The following is a 23441-nucleotide window of genomic DNA, read 5'->3' as shown; positions in this document are numbered from 1 at the left end:
TGACAACCCATCCAGTACAAATAGAGGTTTCAGTCACAAAAGAGCTTCATTTTATATTTGCAGAACAGCTTTGGAAACTGTATACTAATCCAAGTTAAAAACTGACTTGAAAAAAATGATTAGCAATACATTTATAAAATATTGTTTTCTGCTTTCAGTTGTCACTTTTTTTTTGTGAAATATGAAAAAATAAATGTATGTTGTGTTTTAGTAAGAGAAAAAAATGTATTGTGCTTAATGTATGAAAGAAAATATATGTATATTTATACATAGTTACATAGTATTTATATTACCAAATATATGGAAGATGATTTTTGTATCCCTAAGTGAAACAATTTATTTTGGATTCTTGTTGCAAATAAATGGTTGTTGCTAAGTTTAGGGTAGAATAAAAATAATGATATAGAATATGTTTACAAATATTGTGGCTCATTTGAAAATGCAGCGCTGCAGTTAAGTGATCACCTTCCTTTTGTTGTAAATGTATGTTTTTTTATTTTTTATTGGGTCAATCACATTAACAGTTTATATTTGTTCATATTTTTTCTGATTAGGGCTCATTTGCTAGCTGGGGTTAACTGATCTCCTTTATTTTGGCCTTTGTTTCCGGCTGCGTGACCCAGCGAACAGCTTGGTACATGGCATTTACATAAATACACTTTATCGTCGGAGCTTAAATCACTTCCACCATGAAATAACATGTTATAAAAACCTGGCATGAAGAAATGCAGGCACTCTGCAACCAGTTGAATACAGTACAGCACAATAGTATTGGTATTAAATAAAATAGTACTTTCATCCCCTTCCAATTGCTACCTCAAACAATTGCTAAAGGCCCGTGTCAGTACAGTAGTTTAACTCACATGGTGAATTGTAGAGTACTTGTTCGTCAGCCTTCTGTAGAATGTATGGCTGGGCATGCTGAGAGCATTGTCCTGGGCATCAAAGATTCAGTTGCACGGGCTCAGCCGAACAGTCTCCGACAAAAAGAAGCTGCGAGAATCCCCATATTAATGTGTCACACAAAACCCCCACCCCTGTATTTAGCGCTACATTTTCCTGTTTTGAGTGGCCGTGCACAGCACAGCTGGCGACTGCTGACAAACCTGCAATGCCACTCATGCCCAGCTCACTTTGGCATTTCTTTTCAAACTTTTTATTCAATCAGACACAAAAGGCCCATTTATCCATCTTACTTTTTTTCTTTAATGCTTCAATATTTTTTCCCCCCGGCCGGTCCAGCGATATCTTTTGGCTGCTATGTTTTTTGCATCGTTTAGAAAATAAAAGCGTGCTTTACCCCGCCGACAACGAGCGATGTTACTGAGCAATGTGGAAGAGCCGTCTGTCTTTTTGTTTTATGGTGTCATTTTTACTTTTACTTCCTAATATGTAAAACCAGTCGGTGTTTTTTTTTTAAACTATGCGTCACAAAAAAATGTAAATTCAAAAGCCGGTCATACGTAAAAAGATATTTTCCACTCTCTTTAAACAGTAGAAAGACCCAATGTCCATCACTTGACTTGAATGATTTTATAACCAAGGCCTGTTTTTATAATGGGTTGTCCAGGAATTATCCAACAACATTTCCGCTTGACAATTTCGTTTTTTGGTTTTTTTTTCATGCATGACTAATTATTATAAGCTATACTGAAACATTACCTAGTGCTTGGCCGCTGATAGAGTTACAAAAATAAGTTTGAGTTAAAAAAAAAAATGTTTTATTAACCCTTTCATGGCCAGAGGGCATTGATGGCTGGATTCCCGGGCCAAATTTAGCAGCGCCAGCATGCTTCGGTTAACTAGCAGTGATAGCATGCTTCAGACCTTCAGCTGCATGCTTCAGTTAACTAACAGTGCCAATATGCTTCAGTTAACTAGCAGAGCCACCCATAAGGGTGACAATGTCGCTATGACTAATTTGCACACCTACAAAAATGTTTTATACTAGCAGTGTCAGCATGCTTCAATTAACTAGCAGTGTCAGCATGCTTCAGTTGACTAGCAGTGTCACTAGCAGTGCCAGCATGCTTCAGTTCAGTGGCGGACCTAATAACCAAAGGGCCCTGGTGCAAGATTTTATCTTGGACCCCCCTCCCAAGATGGGGGGGGCGCGGGATTGCATCACACTGCCCCCCCCAGCAGTCTCTAATGTTGCAGTAGCATGCTGGACTTGCCTGAGACCCTGCAGAGCACACAATAGATCCTGCATAGCCCATCTGAGACTCTATATGGTGGGCTCTGCAGGGTCCCAAGTGGTCTGGTCGTCGGGGTCCCTTTCCCTGCACCTCCTCCCAACTCTTCTAACCTGCTGCTGCTGGGGCTCGGCCTCCTCCACCCCCTCCCCTGTCACCTCTGCCATGCCGCCCTGATACAGTTGATACCCATGTAAGAAGCCCCCCAGGCTGCACGGACCCCTCACATGGGTTGTGACTATGTTAGAATGTGAGACCGATGACATGGTCACGCGTTTTAACGTAATCCCGCCCAGTTTTTCGGCAGTGGAATGTGTGACCGCCAATAGGTTAAGCATTCCAGCACTTTCCCAGCTGTTCCAGGGCCCTGGAACAGCTGATCGGTCCTGAAATGTCACTTCTATCCGACTGCGATCTCACATTCCGCCCCACTCAGAGTTGGATAGAAGTGACATTTCAGGGCCGAACAGCTGTTCCAGGGGAGATCGGTTCTACTGCACATACCATCTGCAATGCCGATCTGCCCTGGAACAGCGGAGAAAACGTTGGAATGCTTCACCTATTCCATTACCGAAAAACTGGGCGAGATTACGTTAAAATGTGTGACCACGTCACCGGTCACACATTCTAACGTGGTCTCAAACTTTGATAGAACAGAGGCCGGTCTGTAATCATGTAATCAGAGAAATAGATTACAGGTATTCCTCACTTAACGACCGAGTTCCGTTCCTACGACCAGGTCGTTAAACGGATTGGTCGTTAAGTGAGGAACTCTATACAGTACTGTACTGCATTAGTACAGTACTGTATAGCGTTGCCGATGTACAGTAACGAACAGTGTACTGTACATCGGGCAATGAAAATACTTACCAGGACCCGCAATGAAGATCGGAGGACACCACTTCCGCCGGCGACACGGCGCACTGGCGCTGACGCGCAAGGTCGGAGGTCGATCGGCGCTCCGTCGTAAGTGCGAGTGGTCGCAAAACAGGTAAGTCGGTAAGTGAGGAACATCTGTATAATAGGGAACATTACAGTGTAACGCACACGTCTACTCTCCCGCCGCCGCCTGTTACTAGGTACGCAGCTGGGAGGGGAGGTGAGTCACAGGACCCGCCCCCTCACTGAGAAGCCTGTCGGCAGTGCGGGGCCCCGGTGTTCCAACACCTGGACCCTGCACTGCCCCATATTGCAGGACCGGACCACACTGAGGCTGTGGCGGTGCCCAGGACCGGACCCCACTGGGCCCCCCCACAGCCCCGGTACACCGGCACCGGCGGCAGTTCCGCCCCTGCTTCAGTTAAAGGAGAACTATGAGGTGAGTGCTTTTCACTCACCTCAGTTCTAGCTGACCTGTGACAATGAGACTGTCACAGGTCGGCTCAGTAGATCGGGAGGTGAGCGAACACATACCGGTGGGGAGGGGCTGGATTCCCCGCTCCGATCCACCAGCGCTGACTAGCGGAATGGACGGGGGAGGGGGCGGTTACAGCTGGCTCTGCCTTTAGATAGGCAGAGCCAGCTGTCAGTTACGCAGCTGGGCGGATCCCGGCACAATTGTCGGGATCCGCTTCAGCTGCGTCGTCTCAGTATACCGCAGCCAGCTGCTTGCGGTATACTGCGGCGGCTCAGTATACCGCAAGCTACAGCTTGCGGTATACTGAGCCTAGGGTGACGGGAGGACGCTAGTTTGTGTCCTCCCGTTACCCTAAGGAGAACTATGGGGAAAAGACTTAACCCCATAGTTCTCCTTTAACTAATAGTGCCAGCATACTTCGGTTAACTAGCAGTGCCAGCATGCTTCACTTAACTAGCAGTGCTAACGGTGACAATATCGCTAATTTGCACACCTAAAAAAATTTTTTTACACTAGCAGTGCCAGCATGCTTTGGTTAACTAGCAGAGCAACCCCTAAGGGTGACAATATGGCTTTGACTAAAGAATGTTTTATATATTTTGAAGACCATTGGGGCTTTTATTTGGTACACTGTTTAAATTATAACTTGTTTTGAAGTGAGCCGAACGCTGTTCAGCTATTCACTTTAGGCTGGTACGGCTGATTCCAGCCGTATATCGTCTGAAATCAGCCGTACATCGGGTGGCTTCGTGTGGCTTGTTCGCCCGACCCAGAAGGAGTTCGACCCAGCCGATCCAACATCTGGATTGGCTAAGCCGAACCTCCGGCGGGCTACTCGCTGCTGTTCGGTCTATTTTCATAGATGCCGAACAGCAGTGAGTAAATAGCAGAATTCCGCTGAGCGGCATTCGGCTCGGCTGTTCTGCACGGTTCCACAGAGGTACTGAGCACAACAGAAAAATAGCTAAAAAATTAGAAAACGATTGTGCGGAGCTAGCAGTGACAGCTAGCTCCACCTAACTGTTTTCTATTGGCCAGGCGGTTCTGCTGCCGTCAAAAAAAAAAAAACAGGGGCGCTGATCTCTCTGCAAGTGGCCAGAGCCAGCCGTAAGATGACGGCTGGCTCTGTCCTGCTGTCAGAAGCAGGCTGTTGGCCGGCCACTCGGCCAGCTTCGGCTTTCACCTCGGCTCAGACGAGCCGAAGCATATGCCTTCGGCTCGACTGAGCCGCACGGCCGACTTCGGGAGCTGTACGAGCTATAGCTAGCCGAAGGATCAGCCGAAGCTACGGCTAGATCCTTCGGCAGCTTAGTGAATAGACCCCTGTAGGGGGAATTTATCAAAACTGGAGCCAACAGAATCGGGAGCAGCTGTGCATGGAAACCAATCAGCTTCCACCTTTCATTTTCAAAGCTTAGGTGAGCATACTGAAGAGAGAAGCTGATTGGTTGCCATAGGCAACTGCTCCATATTTTGTCTGCTCCAGTTTTGTTAAATTCCTCCTTGTGTGCATTTCGGCTTTCTGTATAGTTGTTTGCACTGTGTCTTACTTTAACATTGTTCCCACGGGGCTGTGACATTTCTCCCAGAATGATGAAAAAAATGTCCCAGACCTCCCCCACAATACTTTTTTGCCACTGTGAAACTGTAGTGGGATTTTCTTTTCTGCTTCTGTGGCTTTGTGGAAAAAAAAACTTAAACCTGTCACATATAAAGCTTAGTAAAAAGCAAGACCTGTGTTTGAAGCAAAGCACCATCAGGGGAGCCCATGTGTGACTCTTATTCTGCAATTCCTCCATCCTCTGCCCTGGGAGTCACACGGATCTGAATGCAAACTCAACTTATCAGAAAGTTGGTGTTTAGGCATCCAGCGAGCGGGATCGGGAAAGGACGTTAACAAACGCCCACCAGGCCTAATGCATCTGCCATCCGGCTGTTTAATTACAATTAGTGGGATGGCAGGTGGTTGAAGCCGATCTCCAGGAAAGGACAGACTGTTATAGGTACATACAGACACCTGTTGATGTGTGCTTTGTCTTAAATGTTTGCTCCAAAGCATAAACATTTTACAATTTGATGTTTGCTCTGCATTCTTCCTTTTGTGAATTAGGTTTGATTACCTTCTTTTCCCCCTTTTAAAAAGGATAGCAGGCAGCAGCCATAATGTATAGGACTTGTCTTTGGAAGCCAAAGGATTATGTAGCAAAGCAAAATAAGGGATGGCAAGTCTAGAGTTTGCACAGTTAAAGTGACACAAAACTCAGGAGTTAAATCTTAAAAATACATTGAAGTAACTTGACTATTAACAACAATGTATCTTATTTGTGTATTACTCGGCTGTAGATCCTCAAATCATCTCTGAATTGGTGCTGACACTGTCCTTCCTTCTGGAGGGGTGGCTACTTTTGTTCCCCATGGTCCCTGTGTGTGTTGTAAAGAAATCACCGCTCCAAGCTCACTCCTGTGATGGACTACAATCTCATGTTTAGTTTACTAATTTGTATTGAGATTGTAGTCCCTCATAGGAGTGAGCTTGGAGTTGTGACAACTTTACAACACACTCAGGGACCATGGGGAACAAAAGTACCCCCCTCCAGAAGGAAGGAAGGACAGTGTCAGCACCAATTCAGAGATGATTGGAGGATCTACAGCCGAGTGATACACAAATAAGATACTTTTTTGTTAATAGTTAAGTGACTGGAATGTATTTTTAAGATTTTACTCCTGAGTGTAGTGTCACTTTAAAATAACAAAGAGTTGCCTATGAAAGCTCTATCCTGACATGTTGCCTTTGAAGATTACAGCATACATTTCTTTTGTTTACTTTTTTACCTGTGTTATAAAATTGGATTGGCCCGCACCAATCACCTTTGCTCTGGGCCCATGTACATTTCGAATGGCCCTGCCTGCAGTCAATCTGCGGAGTTACTGCTAAAAAGGTGAGTGCGGGTATGGAGTGTTACGGGCAGTTTGAGGAAGACAAAGGTCTTTTTTTTATAAAAACACTCCAAAACATTTTTTAAAACAGGAACAAAAACGTGTAATGTTCTTTGATTTATTCATTTAAATAAAGTATCCAATATAAAGAGCCAAAGTGCAGTGTGTAAATTGCAATCACTTATGGCAACCAATCAATGTAAAGTGCAATCACTTAGGGCAACCAATCGGCAATCATCTTTCATTGCTCTTACCACTCTAAACTAAAATCCAGGGTGACTGCATTATGCCTTTTATTATTGCCCCCCGCACCCCCTTATTAAAGGATAACTGTATTTTTTTAAAACACATTAGTCTTTTCTTTCCCCATTTTTTATGAACTGTCATCGCAAGTCCAGGCTAGGCTAAACATTGCTTTGTTTACAATCCGGGTGTCACCAGTACAATGCACCAGTACCAGCTAAATAATTGATTCAATGGGGTTGATTTACTTAAGGCAAAGAGGGCAATTTTCACATTGCAAGGGAATTTTCCCATGCTATTGCGCCCGCCCTCTGCTGCTGCCAGTCAGCAGAGGACCAGATGGAGAACTTCAGGTCCACCTCTGCTGATTGAGAGCAGCAGTGAGCAGGTGCAATAGCTTGTCTGCTATTGCAAATTGAAAAAGCCAATAGCAATCTAGCTATTCATTCCTATGCCTTTTTTTTTCAGACTGACGGCGGCCCCGATATCACGAAGAAAAAAAAAAAACAGATAGCAGGACAAGGTTTTTTTCTGCTAGATAAAGCAGAGGAAACCATTCTCAGGAGAAAATGTGTCCGGGTGCTGATATTTTATAGCGGGAGACTCCCGGAACATCTGGGAGAGTTGAGATGTCTGTGATACCTTTTGACTTATTTAACCAAAGGGCAGTATTGATTGGCACAGCCCAGAAATCCAACTTAGAGCCACCAGAACAATGAAGGAAAATCACTTCTTTGCTCTCACTGGCGGCATCTTTGTATTATGGAAAGATCCCTCATCCGGAAATCTCAGAGTCCCTGGCTTTGCAGATAATAGCTGCCATACCTGTATATGAGATGGGAGCTGTTGTGGTTTTCCTTGCATATTTCCTGCACATAACACTGAGAAAAATGTTCATGGCTTACATCCATTGCCCTTTGGAAGTGGATTACAGAAAAATAAATCCTTGTTTTGCCATCTCAAAGCCATCTATGTTACAAGAAGCTGTCTGCAGGGGGTGGTGAACTTATCTAAGTGGGTATACTGTATCTGAAGAGGAAATAAAAAAAAAAGAAAACGATATTTAATATGAACAAACTACTTGGAAATATGGCCTCTCTGGGCTTCAGCAATCGTAGTAACAATATTTATGTTCTTTTTGTTCTGCACAATGAAAGGTTCCCACTGCAAGCACAACTGTGGAAGGATCGTCTGCGCTGAACCGGGTACGCTGGGCTCAGAGCGGCCGAGAGGTGGCGGTCGGGGATTCCGAGGGCCGGATTTGGATTTACGATGTCGGAGAGGTAACACAAATAAGAGTTGTGTCATGATTTTGTTCACAGTCCAAAAAAATGAAATAATGAGCCAACTTTTGTCAGCTAACCTGTAGAGACCATGCAGACCCCATGCATCCCTGGAGGAAATTGAAGTCACCAGCACTGCAAGGCGAGAGTACTAACCAACCTTTTTATACTTTATACAGTATGAAGCATAAGGTGCATGTACAAGCTTGTAGGTCACGTAAACTATGCGACCAATAAATGCCGAACAGGGATCTCATAATTGCCAGCGTTTGAAGATTTGTCCCAGGAAGTATGCCAGCTATTCAAAATTCATCTAGTTTCATATTTTTTAGCTGTTTAGGTTATTGTTAAGAAGAGAAACAAGTCATGAAAGATGCATAGGGAGGGGGGTTGGGGGCTGCCAGTCCTAACCTCTTTATGAAAAATACCATTGTAGTTTCTAATTTTACAGGAAAACAGTTATTAGAGAAATATATACTGTATGGGCTTTCATTGTTGGATTCTTCATCTGCAAATGCTGGTTCCGGGGCCTCTCACTGACCTGAAACAAGTATGCAGAACGAGGACTTCTGATTGGTCTCTGACCTTCCTGAGAATGCACATGTATTTAGTTCAATGGCTGAGAATGCGCTTTTTACCAGGCAAATGGCATTTATAATCCAGCAGCAAGCTGTGGCCCCCAAGGCAATACAGAGACAATTTTTAAGATTTAACTCATGATTTTAGTGTCACTTTAAAGGATAAGTGTACTTTAAGACAACGTGTGCTTATCCTTTTGTTCCCTAACCTAACCCACTCTCCCCCTCCATAGATGCATACCTACCTCAATCTGACAAACCCGTGGCCTCCGGTGTATGTATGGCCAAACGTTTCTTTTCTGTAGCTTTGGATAGAATAGGGAAGGGCTAAAACTGCTATCAGATTTTTTGCTGTCTCTGTCCTGTTGCGGAGATTTCCCCTCATGTCCCGTCTTGGAGACGCAACAGGAAATCTCTCCAACGTGAGGGGAGTTCCCGCCTTAGACAGTTTTCACCAGAACATTCGTCCCCATTTGATTTCCCATCTTGTTCTCTGAACAACTGTATATTTTTGGATTTCCAATCATTTCTGCCATGGTGATAGAACAAATAGAGCAGTGAATCTCCTTAGCGGGTACACAGACCATGAGAAAAATTGGGAGATGGTCTAACCCGTCCTCAAAAGTAAACATTTTGTATACACTTAAAAGGAGAACTATAATCTTTGCAGTTTTGCTTAGACAAACATGTGGAAGAGATCATCTTAAAGCATCCTTGTAGCGAGCAATGCTGATGTCCAGCACCTCTGAGTTTGTCCCCCACTGCACTCTGTGGTTCCTTCCATCGGTCCCTATATCACTGCAGGATGCAGTAGTAGGAAGAACCATAGCACTCAGCGGTGCTCTGCAAGAGAGCGAAGGAGGGACCCGCCGCTCGCCAGACAAGTAATAAATTAATCTCTTTCTTTCACAGGATGGCTTAGTCTTATCATTGTCACTTAATGAGTTAATAACTTCCTAACTATGTCAAGTTTTTAAAGAAGACTCTGGGCAAAACTTTTCTGAACCCTTGCAGTGGGGCTACCCCCGCACTGCAAGGGTTAAGTGCTTGTTTTCATCTAGGTGCAAAAATAACAAAGTTATACTCACCGGGACCTAGCAGCCGGCTGGCTCTTATAGTGCTCCCTCAAACCTGTCCTCCCCCGCCGCAGAGATGGTATGTCCCTTGGGATCCTCAAGTCCTATACACTGTGTATAGAACGTGATGGCTCGGGGACCTTAGACTGCTGCAGCAGAGTGGGAGGGAGGCTCAAGGTAGCGGTCTAAGAGCCAGGCGGCTCTGAGGATCAGGTGAGTATAACTTTTTTTTATTTTCCTCCCTACTCAAAAATGAGCAGTTAACCCTTGCAGTGTGGGAGTAGCCCCACTACAAGGGTTAAAGAAAAGCTTTGCCTGCATTTCTTTATATAGTTATGTACAAAGGGAGATCCCTTTTGATAATTTTATCTCTCTGCTGTAGGAAGAGAATACCCCTACATTAATGATTAGTTAGCAGAGTCCATGTGACCTAGGCATGTTGGCAAGGAGATGAGGAACGGTAACAGTCAAGGTGACAGGTCCTATTGATTGGTGTCAGTTTTAACGACAAGTCATTTTTTAGCATCACTATGTCCCTCATTGTAAATCTCTGCCCACTGGGAAGTAGAAGGCTGTGGTTAGGGAATCTATACTTTTTTTTTCTGATCACTGAGCAGCCATTGAAGGCTTTATAGGTGTTTCTGCACCCTTGTCTGGGTCCTGGTAGACCTCTGGCATAACCATTGTAGCTCTTGGCACAAATAACGACTCCTAGGGGTGAAGCCGAGGAGAAATGGCCATGCTTTGGTTGACATGTGGATTCGGTTAAGGGGACTGATGCATCCTCCCTGTTTTTGCTTGTGGAAATTTTGGGAGTTGTGAAATAACTTCCGCCGTCATTAATAGCGGTTTAGCCCAAACAAACATCTTGCTTCAGCGTATGTGAATACTTTGCAGACTCCGTTACTTTTGGTAAATTTTTTGTTATTCTAATGCAGGCAACCATGGCACTCCAGCTGTCTTCTGCCCCTGGGAGTCATGCCTGTGGCTGTCAGTCTTGCAATGCCTCATGGAGAGCCGAGGTTGCCTACCCCTGTTATAATGTCATTTTTACAGGATCTTTTATTGCTGGTAACAATGGGGCATCGCAGCATATTGGGTACTTGGTGAGGCGAGCTTAATGAAACAAGTCTTGGCTTGGGCTGTGGTGCCATTATTGGTTTGGGCATTATTTTTATTTCTTCAACATACTCAAGTCCACTATAGCTTGCCCTATGCTCACATTATGTAACATGGTTACGGTCTGCAGGTCTCTTGTGCAATGACAGCAAGGCTTGTCCCAACTTGGGTTGGATTGCAGGTATATATGATCTGTAAGTAGGATTGCACGGATGCAAGTTTATAGTAACAGATCGATGGACGGGTCATGTGCAAAGTTCATTAGCACATATCAACCAATTGGATTTCAGTTTATTGGAGTGAGGTTAATAAACAGAAGATTTCTGATTGGTTGTTTTTAGTTACCAAATTTAGCATTTACTATTTGCTCTTTTTATTGCAGAGAGCGCCGGCAATGCAGTGACATGACACCAGTTTGTATTAGTAAATGTACATTGATCATCTGATCACCATTGCTGCATTTACTACTTTTTGCAAAACATGGACTAAACCTTTAAATAAAAGGAGGTGCAGTTCTAGTCCACTAGATGCTCAGAAAGGAAAGAAGATGTCAGAAAAGGGGACATGGTAGATAATCGTTGCTTTATTCTGCAGATAGTGTAAAGCGGGCACACAGCTGGCTAATGAATGGGAAGTCTCTGCCTTCTTACCTTAAAAGCTTTGTAGCCGGTGACACCCCTTCCCGACATCAGATATACATTAGATATATTTTTGTTAACATTAAGCATGCTTAGTAATATGTAAGTGTAATACTTCCAGGTATTTATTACCTCTCAACAGAGCCTTCATTTGCTTTTCTCTCCTGAAGGACGGAGACTTTTTGAGGCATCATCCCAGGTCAGCAGTCACACCTTGGACTAGGATGCGAACGCAGAGATGACACATTCATGTAAATCTTGGTTATTGGGGGAGAGGAGACTGAGGAAATTCTTCCTCCTGAAGACAGCAGGCCTGTGACATCATCTTAGCCTAGACAGAGTTACCTGACCTGAGCACAGTAATAGTTTTTTTTCATGATAAAAGGTAGAGGGAAAAAATCATAAAAAAAAAAAAAAAATATATATATATATATATACTGTGACATTATAGAAGCATCAAATTACAGACATACAGGGTCTGGTATGGATTTTAAGGGGGATCCCACACAAAAAACAAACAACTCTTCACATCCTCCCCGTCCCCCCTTTTCATATCAGAAGCCCCCTTCACATCAGAGTCCTATTTTTTAATCTTCCCTACAGTGCAGCTAAGCCACAATGGCAGGGGGCGGGACGCGGGGCAGGTCTGGACAGAGGTGGGCTCCTGCCCTCTTCTGCCTGCTCGGGGAGGTCCTGGATATAACCCTACTGGATTAACGTAATTAATTTCCATGTTGATGTTGGCTTGCTCGTCTGCACCATGGAAATGCATGACACTGTGCGAAAATTTGAAGGCACCCCTGACAAAGCCAGAAGGCACACCAGTGTGCCACGGCACCTTGGTTGAGAAAGGCTGATTTATAGTAATATGGCTCTTTCTCTGGGTAGCCGGTATCTCCAGGGTCCTACATGCAACATTTTCATGTTCAGGCACCATTAACCAGTAATTCCAGGGTAGTTGAACATGAAGCATCCCATTATTTTCAATGGCACCCGCTCACACCTGAGTGTTGTGATGCCTCTCGCTTGTAGCTTTAAGTAAAAAAAAAAACAATGAGCTTCTTTTTAGGCAGTTATCATACATGTCCCATCGCACTCCTGACTGTTGGATCCCAAACAAGTCCATGGTGGCTTCAGCAGTGACAAGTGGATGGTGCCTCGTTGAGAACAGTGAAAAGAATAGTCACCAGCACTCCAACTGTGATACCAATATGTCTTTTACTGACGCATGTTCATGTTATTACAAAACTAACAACGTTTCAGGTCCTCATGGGGTCCCTTCATCAGGCAAACAGTCTGATCTTCTCTACAGGCAATTGCAAGAGACTGATACCAAGTCAATTTCAGGTACTTACATAAAAAAAAAATACAATTTATGGTTTTGAGTGAATACAGAGCTGCATTCATCTACCTTATATACCATATCTGCCTGGAGTTCAGCCTTAAATAGTATTAAACTCTAGACATGTGCACCGGCAAAAAATTCCATTTCGGTTTGTTTTGTTTTGCTTCGGATGTTTCCTTATTTCGTTTTTCGGGATTTGGGCCTGAAAGTCAATTTATTTCAACATTTGGAATCGGACGAATCCTAACATTTTCGATAATTACGGATGAGTTAAAAATGATAATTATGTTGCAGAAAAGTGACATTCAATATTTACTTTTTAACTTTTGACAGTCCACAGAAACAATAGAAAAAAAACCCCAAAACAGTGTGTGGTTCCCCCGGCAATTCATATCAGACCTAAGTTTTTGGGGAACCCCAATGCCAAAAAAACAGAAAAAATGCGTGGGGGTCCCCTATAAAATTCCATACCAGACCCTGGATCCGAGCAGCAGCTTTGCAGAGCAGGAAAGGGGAAAGGGGCGAGCATGCGTACAATTTCTTTATTAAAAACAAAAACATAAAATGTCCCACGGTATCAATCCAGCGTCGATCACCTCATACAAAAATGTTACCCCCCTAAAAAAATACTTGCTGCCCGACAAAATGTTTATCCTGCTATTGGCTATAGCAATTTTTAAAAAAGCCAATAGCAGACTGGCTATTGCTTTTGCAGAGAAGCAGACCTGAGAGAGAGAGTTCTGTGACTGACATCGGGCAGTGGGCAGGTGTAATAGTCAGCCTGCTATTGGCTATTTTAATTTGCAAGCTTTGTTTATTTCTCGCCCACTGCCCGATTCCATTTTGGTATATTTATTTAGCTGTGCACACATGATTGCCTGAGCCTGCTGAGCCAACCTCCCTGACACCTTTCTGGTGGATACTGGTGGTTGAAGTGCTATGTATTACATCAAAGAATATTAGTTTACACAGCCTGTTGCAATGCACTGTTTGCAAAATACAGCAAGGTGAGCCAGGAGAGAGAGCAGGGAGAGAAAGACAGGAGAGAGAGCAAGGAGAGACAGCCAGGGGAGAGAGAGCGAGGAGAGACAGCCAGGGGAGAGAGCGAGGAGAGACAGCCAGGAAAGAGAGAGCGAGGAGAGACAGCCAGGGGAGAGAGCAAGGAGAGACAGCCATGGGAGAGAGCAAGGAGAGACAGCCAAGAGAGCTCCGAGAGACAGCCAGGAGAGACAGCCAGGAGAGAAAGCCAGGAGAGAAAGCCAGGAGAGAAAGCCAGGAGAGAGAGCCAGGAGAGAGAGCCAGGAGAGAGAGCAAGGAGAGACAGTGATGTGTTGGGTCTCTCCCCGGCTGTGCGCGGTCTCCCCAGCGATGTGCCAGGTCTCGCGGGCGGCGGAAGGGAGGAGGAGGATGACATGTGCAGCTGCCGGCACTGAGGTCCCCTGGCTGCTACGAGGTCCCCACAAGGCTACGGCAAGGTCACCAGCAAGAGCGGGACCTTACGGCAGCCGAATGTATTTAAAAATTTAAAGCACTGGTATTGGCGCTTTGCATCGGGGCATTTTCACGAGTACTCATGCCCAGTATCCCCACTCATATCGATACTGGTATTGGTGCATCCCTAATTATTACTATGATTATTATAATAATACAGGATTTATATAACGCTAACAGTTTGCACAGCGCTTTAAAGTGGAAATCATTTTATATGGTGTCAGTGTTTATACCGAATAGTTTTACATGTCAGATCAGCTCCCACTTTGTGTTTAGTCACCCTTCAAACCACAACTATTTCCAGAGTATTACAGCTACCTTGTAAACCCTCCCCGGATGAAGCATTCCACAGAGAGAAAAAATGTCTGAATAAGATTTGAACCAATGCATGTTTTTTTCCATGGGCTAACTGACCCCTCCGCCATGATTTAGGGTGGTTGGCGTTTTTTCACTCTGACATTTTCCCTGCGTGTGTTTGTTTATCCTCTGAGGCTGTTTCCATATACTTACATATGTGGAAATGATTTGTAACATTATACAAACTGTAAAATCGTACTAATATCCATGTGATATTTCATTGGAAGGTGTTGTCAAGTTCACATGTAATCTAAACAGTTTGACAGATGCGATTTATATTTTTAAGGAGAAATGATTACATACGGGGAATAAAAAAAGTAACACCTTTTAATCCTTTCCATGCCGGACCAGTTTTAAAATTTTTCACACACAGGCTCCTAGAATAATATTGTACTGTGTTAGCCATCGATTAATGGAGCAAGTTTGGGGTTTAAGGGCTCATTCAGACGGGCCCAATGCTGGAAAGGGCAGGTGCTGAGTGTAATTGCATGCAGCAGCCTGTTCTTCCCTATGGGAGGACGCGGCTGCACACAATTACGCGCTGTCATATGCACACCTGGACTGGCACATCCGCGCGGGTCTGGTTGTCCAGACTGGGACACAGACAGTGTGCGGACACCCGGGCCCACATGGATGTGCGGGTTCGGGTGTGTGCAAGACAGCGTGCAATTGCTTGCACACGTATCCTCCCATAGGGAAGAGCAGGCTGCTGGGTGCAATTACACACAGTACCTGTCCCTTCTGGGATCGGGTCTTTTTACGGGCGTGCATGCCATACAAACGTGTACGACCATTTGAATGAGCCCTAAAAGCTAAGTTTACCTTTAACACCATGTTTCCTGTTACACCCATGTGCAGAGTATAACATGAAACATGGTCACATCACCCCTATTCCCCCTCCCCCCACTTCAGGGTTCTGCTCACCGCACACCGCTTACAGTTTTTTTTAATCTTACGCAGTTATGTGTTTGAATGGATCTGTGCATGGAGAAACCTAACGTGGCAGAGGGACTTCTAGTTCTGAATGTGATACAAGTGTGGTCATCGCACTTGTAGTCCATTCATTCTTCCTCCCATCCCTGTAACTGAAGGGGCTGGGTGGAAAAGTCTGACCTAGAGCATTGCATCTGCCATCCACTGAAGCTGAGCAAGAGCTCGTCCTATGCCCCAGCCTGCAGTAAATCCACTGGAGAAAAAGCTGTTGATTGGAACACTGTGCAGGGGACACGTCACAAGGCTGGAGATGCCCTTGGATGTGAGGCGCCCGCAATTTGTTTTCTGCTCACGTGCACCTCCTAGCACACGCATGAGCAGGACACTGTAAACATTTTAAACAGCCAGCGACGACTGTTACATACAAGCGTTCGGACTGCTATAGAGCCGCCCAATTGCTTGAATGGTGCATGGGAGTATGTGGGCACCCACCTCTCCACTGCTGCTGCTGCCAGCTAACCTGGGCTCTACTGTCCACCATGCGGGCCTGGGACCGGCATGGTGGGTCTCTGCACTGAGATCAAAGGGAGAGCAGCACACTTCCAGCAGTGGTTCAGCTCCTGCAGACAGAAAAGCCTTCAGCTGCTCTTACTGTAAAGAATTCCTCTTAAAAGTGATGATAAAGTCTTCTTTCTTCCATGCACTACTGATGTCCCCTTGTCCTCGCTGTTCTTCGCTACACACTATTCTTCCTCTTTAAATCACTTTGGTGGTATTCTACATTAATTGTACATTAAATGTGAAAGAATTTAATGTAAAAATGTCCAGTGGTCAGCCTCATTGAAATGTGCAATATTCTTAATTATGTATGAACAACAACAAAAAGGACAGAAAAAAACCCCCCCAGCCAGTTGGCAAACGTTGGCATCTTGTGCCATTATAGTGTTTAACAGCCTATCCAGAGAGCATTCATCAAGTTTATAACAAAGTACAGCCTGTGTATCCAGAGGGCTTAGCATCGCTCTATAGTCCAGGAGCTTTACTCACAATATGGGAACTTAATGGGTTACCACAGTGAACAAAATTAAAAAATGCCTCATTCCCATGTCCCGGCCGAGGCATTCTGGGAGTTCATAATGAGAGAGCCGAGGCTTGTATATGGCAGTCAACGCTCTAATTGGTCGTTACCCGAACCCCAGCCCTGTGATCATGACCCATAACATTAGCCATTCGCGATGGGCGTATAATCTACCGCCGCTCAATGACTTTACGTCATGGCTCCCACCCCGCGGCCCCCGCTTTCCCTTATTCACTAAAATATACGACATGGCGATTATTAGTCTTGAGGGAGGAAGGGGAATGTTCCCTGCCAATGGAACACGTTAATTTACTTGCAGTTCACGAGGTGATGTATGAATTTTTACAGCCATGTTATGTTAACAAGATTATTTACTCACTGCCAAAAAATATAGTAGCAACACATGTAAAGGAAGGCACGCTAATTAACAGCGCCTGTCCTTGCAGCGCACAGCGCGGCTTTCATCTCACTGATATCACATCTGCTTGTGGCGTGCCTTGCGCGATTAGCCCTGGGGACACAGCACCGCCAGGTTAACTCTGCGCAGACTTGGCTCTGCAAAGCTCAGCTCTTCCACCTCACAAGTTTGCATTTGTGGCGTTACCCTTAGGACAGCGTAAAGATGTCCGCAGGAATTTAATGGCCTCTCCCTGCCAGGTAGGATGGTGAGACATCCTTCAATAATCCACGAGTTCTTTGTTGGGAATTCCGGAGAGCCGTGAACGTGATAAGCCGACATGAGCAACGTGCGTGTCTCCAAGACAAATTCCAGCTCGCAGATGAGCTCATCCATTCCACTTGTGCTAATTCTGGGTTGAATATATTAAAAGTAAACCTCAGTTCCTTTCACACCTATGCATGCGTGTTCTTTTGTGCCGTAAAGTGCGTTACGGTGCATTTCAACGCATAGATGTGAATAACTTGTGCTGTGCACTGATATACTCAAAAGCAGAGCAGGCACATTGCTTTGTGCTGGGGCTCATTATGGGCCCATTCAAAGTCAATAGGCTAATTTAATGCAACACACTTCAACGGTTGAAAAGATGTGCGTTAACACAGGCGTAGGTATGAATGGAACCTTAAAGTGGAACACCAGGTAGATGGTTAATGGCCAACTCCAGGCAGAATATGCTTGCAGGAGTTAAGTGAGTTGAACAGACCGCTTCCTCTAAAGTCACCTGCCATAATCTGCACTGCCTTCTTTTCCCAGCAAATCTGCTTGCGGGTGGAAATCAAGTTTCAGCTGTTGTTCCAGGCCCACCCTAGCTGTAAAGGTGCCCATACACCTATCAATTTGTTTCGTTAAACCTGCGGGCTGAACGTAAAAAATGGACTCGATTCCTCCATCAACACAAACAGCGTGTGGATCGAAGAATCGCTGTTGTTTACATTGTATTCTGGCAGGTGCCACCGGCACCCGTCAGGATACCCGATCAGAGCGGGCAGCTCATTTGCTGCCGGCTCTGAGCGATCTAAAATTTTCCAGCCGACTCCCGTCAATCAGCTGATCGAGGAATGTCGGCTGAAAGGGAGCCAACAGTCCCACACACTGAGAATTTCGTCCGGTACATAAAAAAACGGCTGAAATTCGACCAGTGTATGGGCACCTTAAGAGCTGGCGGTCTCATAGACTGTTATATACAGACTGTTGTGAGTGGCCCAGGAGGGGAGGGGGATGGAGATGCAACCGTAAGCGCTAAGATCTATGAGACCTGCAGAGCTTACAGCAAGAGCAGGCCTGGAAATATAGCTGCCGGTCTCATAGAACGTTTTGTGATTGGCCACGGGGGGAGGGGGATGGAAATGCAACTGAAAGCGACAAGGTCAGTGCTTACAGCCGGAGTCGGCTTGGAAGTAAAGGACTTCCACCATCACGTAAACAAGAAGGTTTGCGGGGAGAAGAGGGAAGTGCAGACTATGGCAGGTGGCTTTACGGCAAACAGACTTTTCAACTTACTTAGCTCCAGGAAGATTTATTGTTCCCGGAGTGGGGGCTTTAAAAGCTAAACTATGTTTTGCCTTTACATAGTGCTGACAATTTACGTAGCACTTTACATACACATCAGTCCCAGGCCTCAAGGAGCTTACAATGTAAGAGCCCTATCTCACATACACACTAGGGCCAATTATTCTATCAACATGTCATTAGAAACCCATGCAAGCACAGGGAGAGCATGGAATAGTGTCCTGGCCAGGAATTGAACTGATGATCCCAGTGCTGCAAGGAAGAAGCCTCAACCACTAAGCCACTATATGCCAGGGGCCTGCTCAGATGGATGATGATAACAGTTTTCATGTTCTGAGAAGATTGCAGGCTGTCTCCTCTGACTTCTATGCAGTGGCGTCCTGAGGCCAGGTGTCACCTATGCGCCCGATGCCACTGCGTGCATGATGGCGTCATCACGCATGCGCGGCGATCTGATTGAGAACTGCCGGCGGCCATCTTGGTGATAGACGGTGGCAGTTTGGTGAGGGGGGGCATAGTTAATGCATTCCAATGATGCATCTGCGGTTGTGGAGCACTTTTTTAAAATATCAAAAATATTCCTAAATTTGGAGCAGCAAAGACACGGGGCGTCTTGACAAAATATATCTCTCGCTTGCGTGCCTAAGATGACACAACGCACAGGAAATGGCTACTGACACAGCTCCGACTATCAGTGCCAGCCAGGAACAAAGGGGGGAAAAAATGAGTGCGGATTGTGAGAGCGCGACAGAGCGCAATAAAACCAACAGGCCCATTGGAAACTGGCAAGGGCTGCCGAGGATGCTTCATTGTAATGCCTTCTGACAGTGTAGATAATGATGCTAACGAGTTATTAAGGAGCTCGGCAATGCCTTGCAAGGGAAGGCAGGTCCCCCAACCACACGGAATATGACTGCATGAGTCATGCGCTAACAATTCTGCCCATCGGCTATGAAATCACAGGGCTTCAGCTACAGCTAATTTTAAATGCAGTTAATGTTTTCCTACTGTACATATGCTTCTGCCGCTGTAGACACTTCCTACAAGGGAGCCGGGCTTGGAGCAGATGATAGCAGCTGCTTCCTTAACCCACTCAATTCTTGGAGGAAGCTGAACTCTGGGATAAGCAAATATCTTCTACATACAAGAGTCATGTGTATTCAAACTTGAATCTCGGTCAGCTCTGTGTATTTCTTCCAGATCTGTGCAGTAATCCAGTGTGACATTTGGAGCTTCCTGTAATAAAGACCGGTCACTGCTGTGCTCTCTCCTTGTGCAGAGTGACTGGTCTTGTCTCCGGCCCTTCCTGTAATAAAGACCAGTCACTGCTGCTCTCTCTCCTTGTGCAGGGTGCTGGTCTTGTCTCTGCCCCCTCCTGTAATAAAGACCGCTCACTGCTGTGCTCTCTCCTTGTGCAGGATGACTGGTCTTGTCTCCGGCCCTTCCTGTAATAAAGACTGGTCACTGCTGCTCTCTCTCCTTGTGCAGGGTGCTGGTCTTGTCTCTGCCCCCTCCTGTAAATCAGGAGGAGCATATACTTATTTTGGAATCCATTTAGCACCAGGAAGAGCCCCACCTATAGCGCTGCACTATTTAATTTCATTATATTTAAAGTGGACCTTTACCCCCTTTCACTAAAAATCACATCAGAATTTAGCTCTGCATGCTGATATGAAATCATCTTACATCTGTTAGTTAAATAAACATATTTTTCTTTTACTTACATTTATTGTTTTTCCACTTCCTGGTCCTTTTTAGTGATGTGATGTGCCCAAACGTTGCATCCTGGGAAGGTAACATCAGCAGAGCATTGCTGGGAAATCTCATCTGTAATCTCACGAGATCTCAGGGAAAGTCATCCTCCCGTGAGATGATGTGCATGGTCACATGTCCTAGTCACAAGTGCCAGATTTCCAGAAAGTAAAAAGAGGGCTAGTAATCTGCCCTTAGTAAAAATGGCCACTGTGAGAAGAATGGGGAGGGAGGAAAAGAAAAACAAGGTATGGAAATAATACAAAGCCGGCAATTATCTAGAGGTATGTGTGTGTACATTGTCATTACTAAACATTTCTAAATGTGTCTTTGTTGGTATTTTGAAGATATGGGTAACTTTCCTCTTTAAATGATAGTTCCTGGAGTTCAGCTTTCAAGGAAATGTTTAGTGTTTTTGTTTTGTTTTTTATTTTGTTCATTCAAGTATATCTAAACCTATGATTATTTTTATTTTGGATACGTAGGAAATGGCTGAAAACCATTGTGTTTTTTTTCTTTGCTCGCTTTGTCCCATGCGGGAGATTTCTCTTTACTTCCTGTCTTGTAGATACAACAGGAAGTGAGGGTAACTCCCACCAAAGTAAAGTAAATGCTTTATTAGACAGATGTAATTTTCCAATTAGAAGAATTCCCCTTTGTTCCTATTCTGGTGGCAACTCAGAATTTTGGATCCCCCCCCACCCCCCATCTTTCAGTCCTGGTAACAATGATCACTGGGACACATAGAGAAAGTCAACCTTGTTGGAAAGTAAGCCTGTTGTTTATAGAGCTCAATAGCGCAAGCTCGGATTAACACAACTGAACCAATCACAGCAGTGACTCCTCCCACTCTGAGCCAGAATCAAACTACTTCTACATATACTTCTTTAGAAAACCCTTAATGCATTATGAATCCATTGTCATAGGGACACCCTGTATAAAAAAAAATAAGACTTTAATTCTACTTTAAGTGGAAAAAAGTTGTAAAAAATGTGTCATATATAAAAAAAAAATTAAAAACACTAAAAAAAGTTTTAAAGTCCCCCACCCCCACATATACGCACATACAAACGCAAGCACACGTCTGTGTGCCTACATGCAAAGACGATTGTGCCGCACATGTTATATATCACCGTAAACGTCAGAGTGAGGGCAATAAGTCTAGGGCCATCTGTCGCTGATAACACTAAACTGATGAGCGGTAAAAGCTTTTATAGCGTCGCCTATGGCCAATTTTGTGTATTGTGTTTTTTTGCAATTTAAAAGCTTGGCATGTTTGGTGTCTATTCACCTGACGCGACCCCGTCTTTTATATTTGATCAAAATATTGGGTGATCATAAATGTTTCATTTCATTTTCATAAAAAAAATTTTCTATAGTAAAAAATAAAAAACCTCAGTGGTGTTTAATTACCACCAAAAGAAAGCTCTATCTATCCATAAAAAACTATATAAAATTAATTTCAGTAAAGCTTTGCATTAAATAAATGAATTAATATCAAATTCTTCAGCACTGAATACTGAAAAATGGTCTGGACAGGAAGGGGGTTTCACCCAGGCTTCAAGTGGTTAAGGTTTAAATATTTGCACAATATTTAGAATATTTATTATTAAGTGCTTTGTTTATAAAACTATATGTCGGGTGAATGCCTTTAACATGGCGCTAGTGCCCCTAGATGGCGCTGACGAGTATAGGAATACTCATACTCATCAGCGCCATCTAGGGGTGCTCTGCACTATTTAAATGGTCCTGACCATATCCTGCTTTGGTCTTGAGTCTCTTAAAGGTTTCTGTAGCATCACAATCACTCACAGGGTTATTCACAAAAGGGTGAAGGGTTTGGAGAAGGCAGCAGAAGTGAACAATCTAGGACAACATAGCTGATTTGGAAAAATTCTCAAATTCAGCTCACTTTCCAGTTCAGTTACGTTGTCCTAGATTGTTCACTTCTTCAAACTCTTCACCCTTTTGTGAATAGCCCTGTCAATGTTTTGTGCGGCCCCTTGGTGATGTCCTGGGCGTATATGAGGCTCCCTATATCAAGAAAGTTGACCACCACTGCTTTATATACAATTATACAAACCTTTATCTATTGCAAGCGTAACACTAAGATCCTGAAAAGCCGCCCTTCCGATGCCTATTTATAGAATGACTTCATTGGGAACCAAAGGGAAATGAATTTGTGGGCTGATAATGTTGTTCAGTGAGAAAAAGACAATGGCATAATAGTCAAAGTTTTAGAAAGAAACGTAACAGATCAATTTGTCTCCATATTTGTTTTTCCTCCCATCAATAAACGGCTTTGTACCAAAAAAAAAATACACTCTTTATTCATTTTGCAACGATTTTCATGGGGGTTTGAGAAGGGGAAGGGTCACCGTATCCTTACTGTGGGAGTCTGGTGAAAGTCTGACTCAGTGTTACAGTAATGGAGTTTATAGAATATCTTCGATCCCGGGAATTTCAAAGAGCACATTGTATGAAGTTTGTGAAGTCTGGATCTTGGCACGCAACGGCCCGAAATCATGGCACAGTACATCCAGAGGGAATCCCTTCCTGTGTTTTCATAAGGGGCTAATTGTATTTCTTTTTATCAAGTCAACAGAGCTTAGGATCCAGAGAAAATTGGCAAGGCATAACATGAAGCGAAAATTTTTGCTTAATCAAGACGTGGTAAACCAAAATAATTTAGAAGAGGTTATGTCATATTCCTGCGGCTAGAGCCGAATAAAGCAACTGTAGAAAATTGCATCAGAAACAGAGCTTACCACTGAAAGGGAGAGGATAGAAATGGCTCAACTAATGCAACTCAAACCCCATGTGGTAGATTCTTGTAGAATAGATCAACATGGTATTGAAATAGATGCATTGCACTTCACATCTAGAAAAGGTATAGCAGGGATGGACAAATTAATATGGAATTCAGGAGCCAGTCTGTCCAATCCAGGAGCCAGCAGGATTTTTTAGGAGCCAGACCATTGACGACAACTGAAGAAAACCTCAAAAGTTAAACGCCAGATGTTATATTAACGATTGGCTACGTGGTCTCCTGATTTGTCCATATACAGTGCAATAGTGATTTTCAAGTGGAAC

The 23441-nt window shown here is 44.3% G+C and overlaps 1 protein-coding gene across 2 annotated transcripts in view; it reads left to right on the top strand.

Annotated features, from left to right (window-relative positions):
- DYNC1I1 (dynein cytoplasmic 1 intermediate chain 1) overlaps nucleotides 1-23441 on the top strand; it is a 258886-nt gene that overhangs the window by 212801 nt on the left and 22644 nt on the right. For both annotated transcript variants that reach the window (XM_018560772.1, XM_018560771.1), the window contains one exon: nucleotides 7890-8015. In XM_018560772.1, the coding sequence (XP_018416274.1) occupies nucleotides 7890-8015 (126 nt within the window). The remainder of the gene's footprint in view (nucleotides 1-7889; nucleotides 8016-23441) is intronic.

The sequence above is a fragment of the Nanorana parkeri genome, unplaced genomic scaffold (assembly GCF_000935625.1).
Source record: "Nanorana parkeri isolate BGI_ZX_2015 unplaced genomic scaffold, ASM93562v1 scaffold477, whole genome shotgun sequence".
Lineage (NCBI taxonomy): Eukaryota > Metazoa > Chordata > Amphibia > Anura > Dicroglossidae > Nanorana > Nanorana parkeri.
This window is presented reverse-complemented; position numbering and strand designations above follow the sequence as displayed.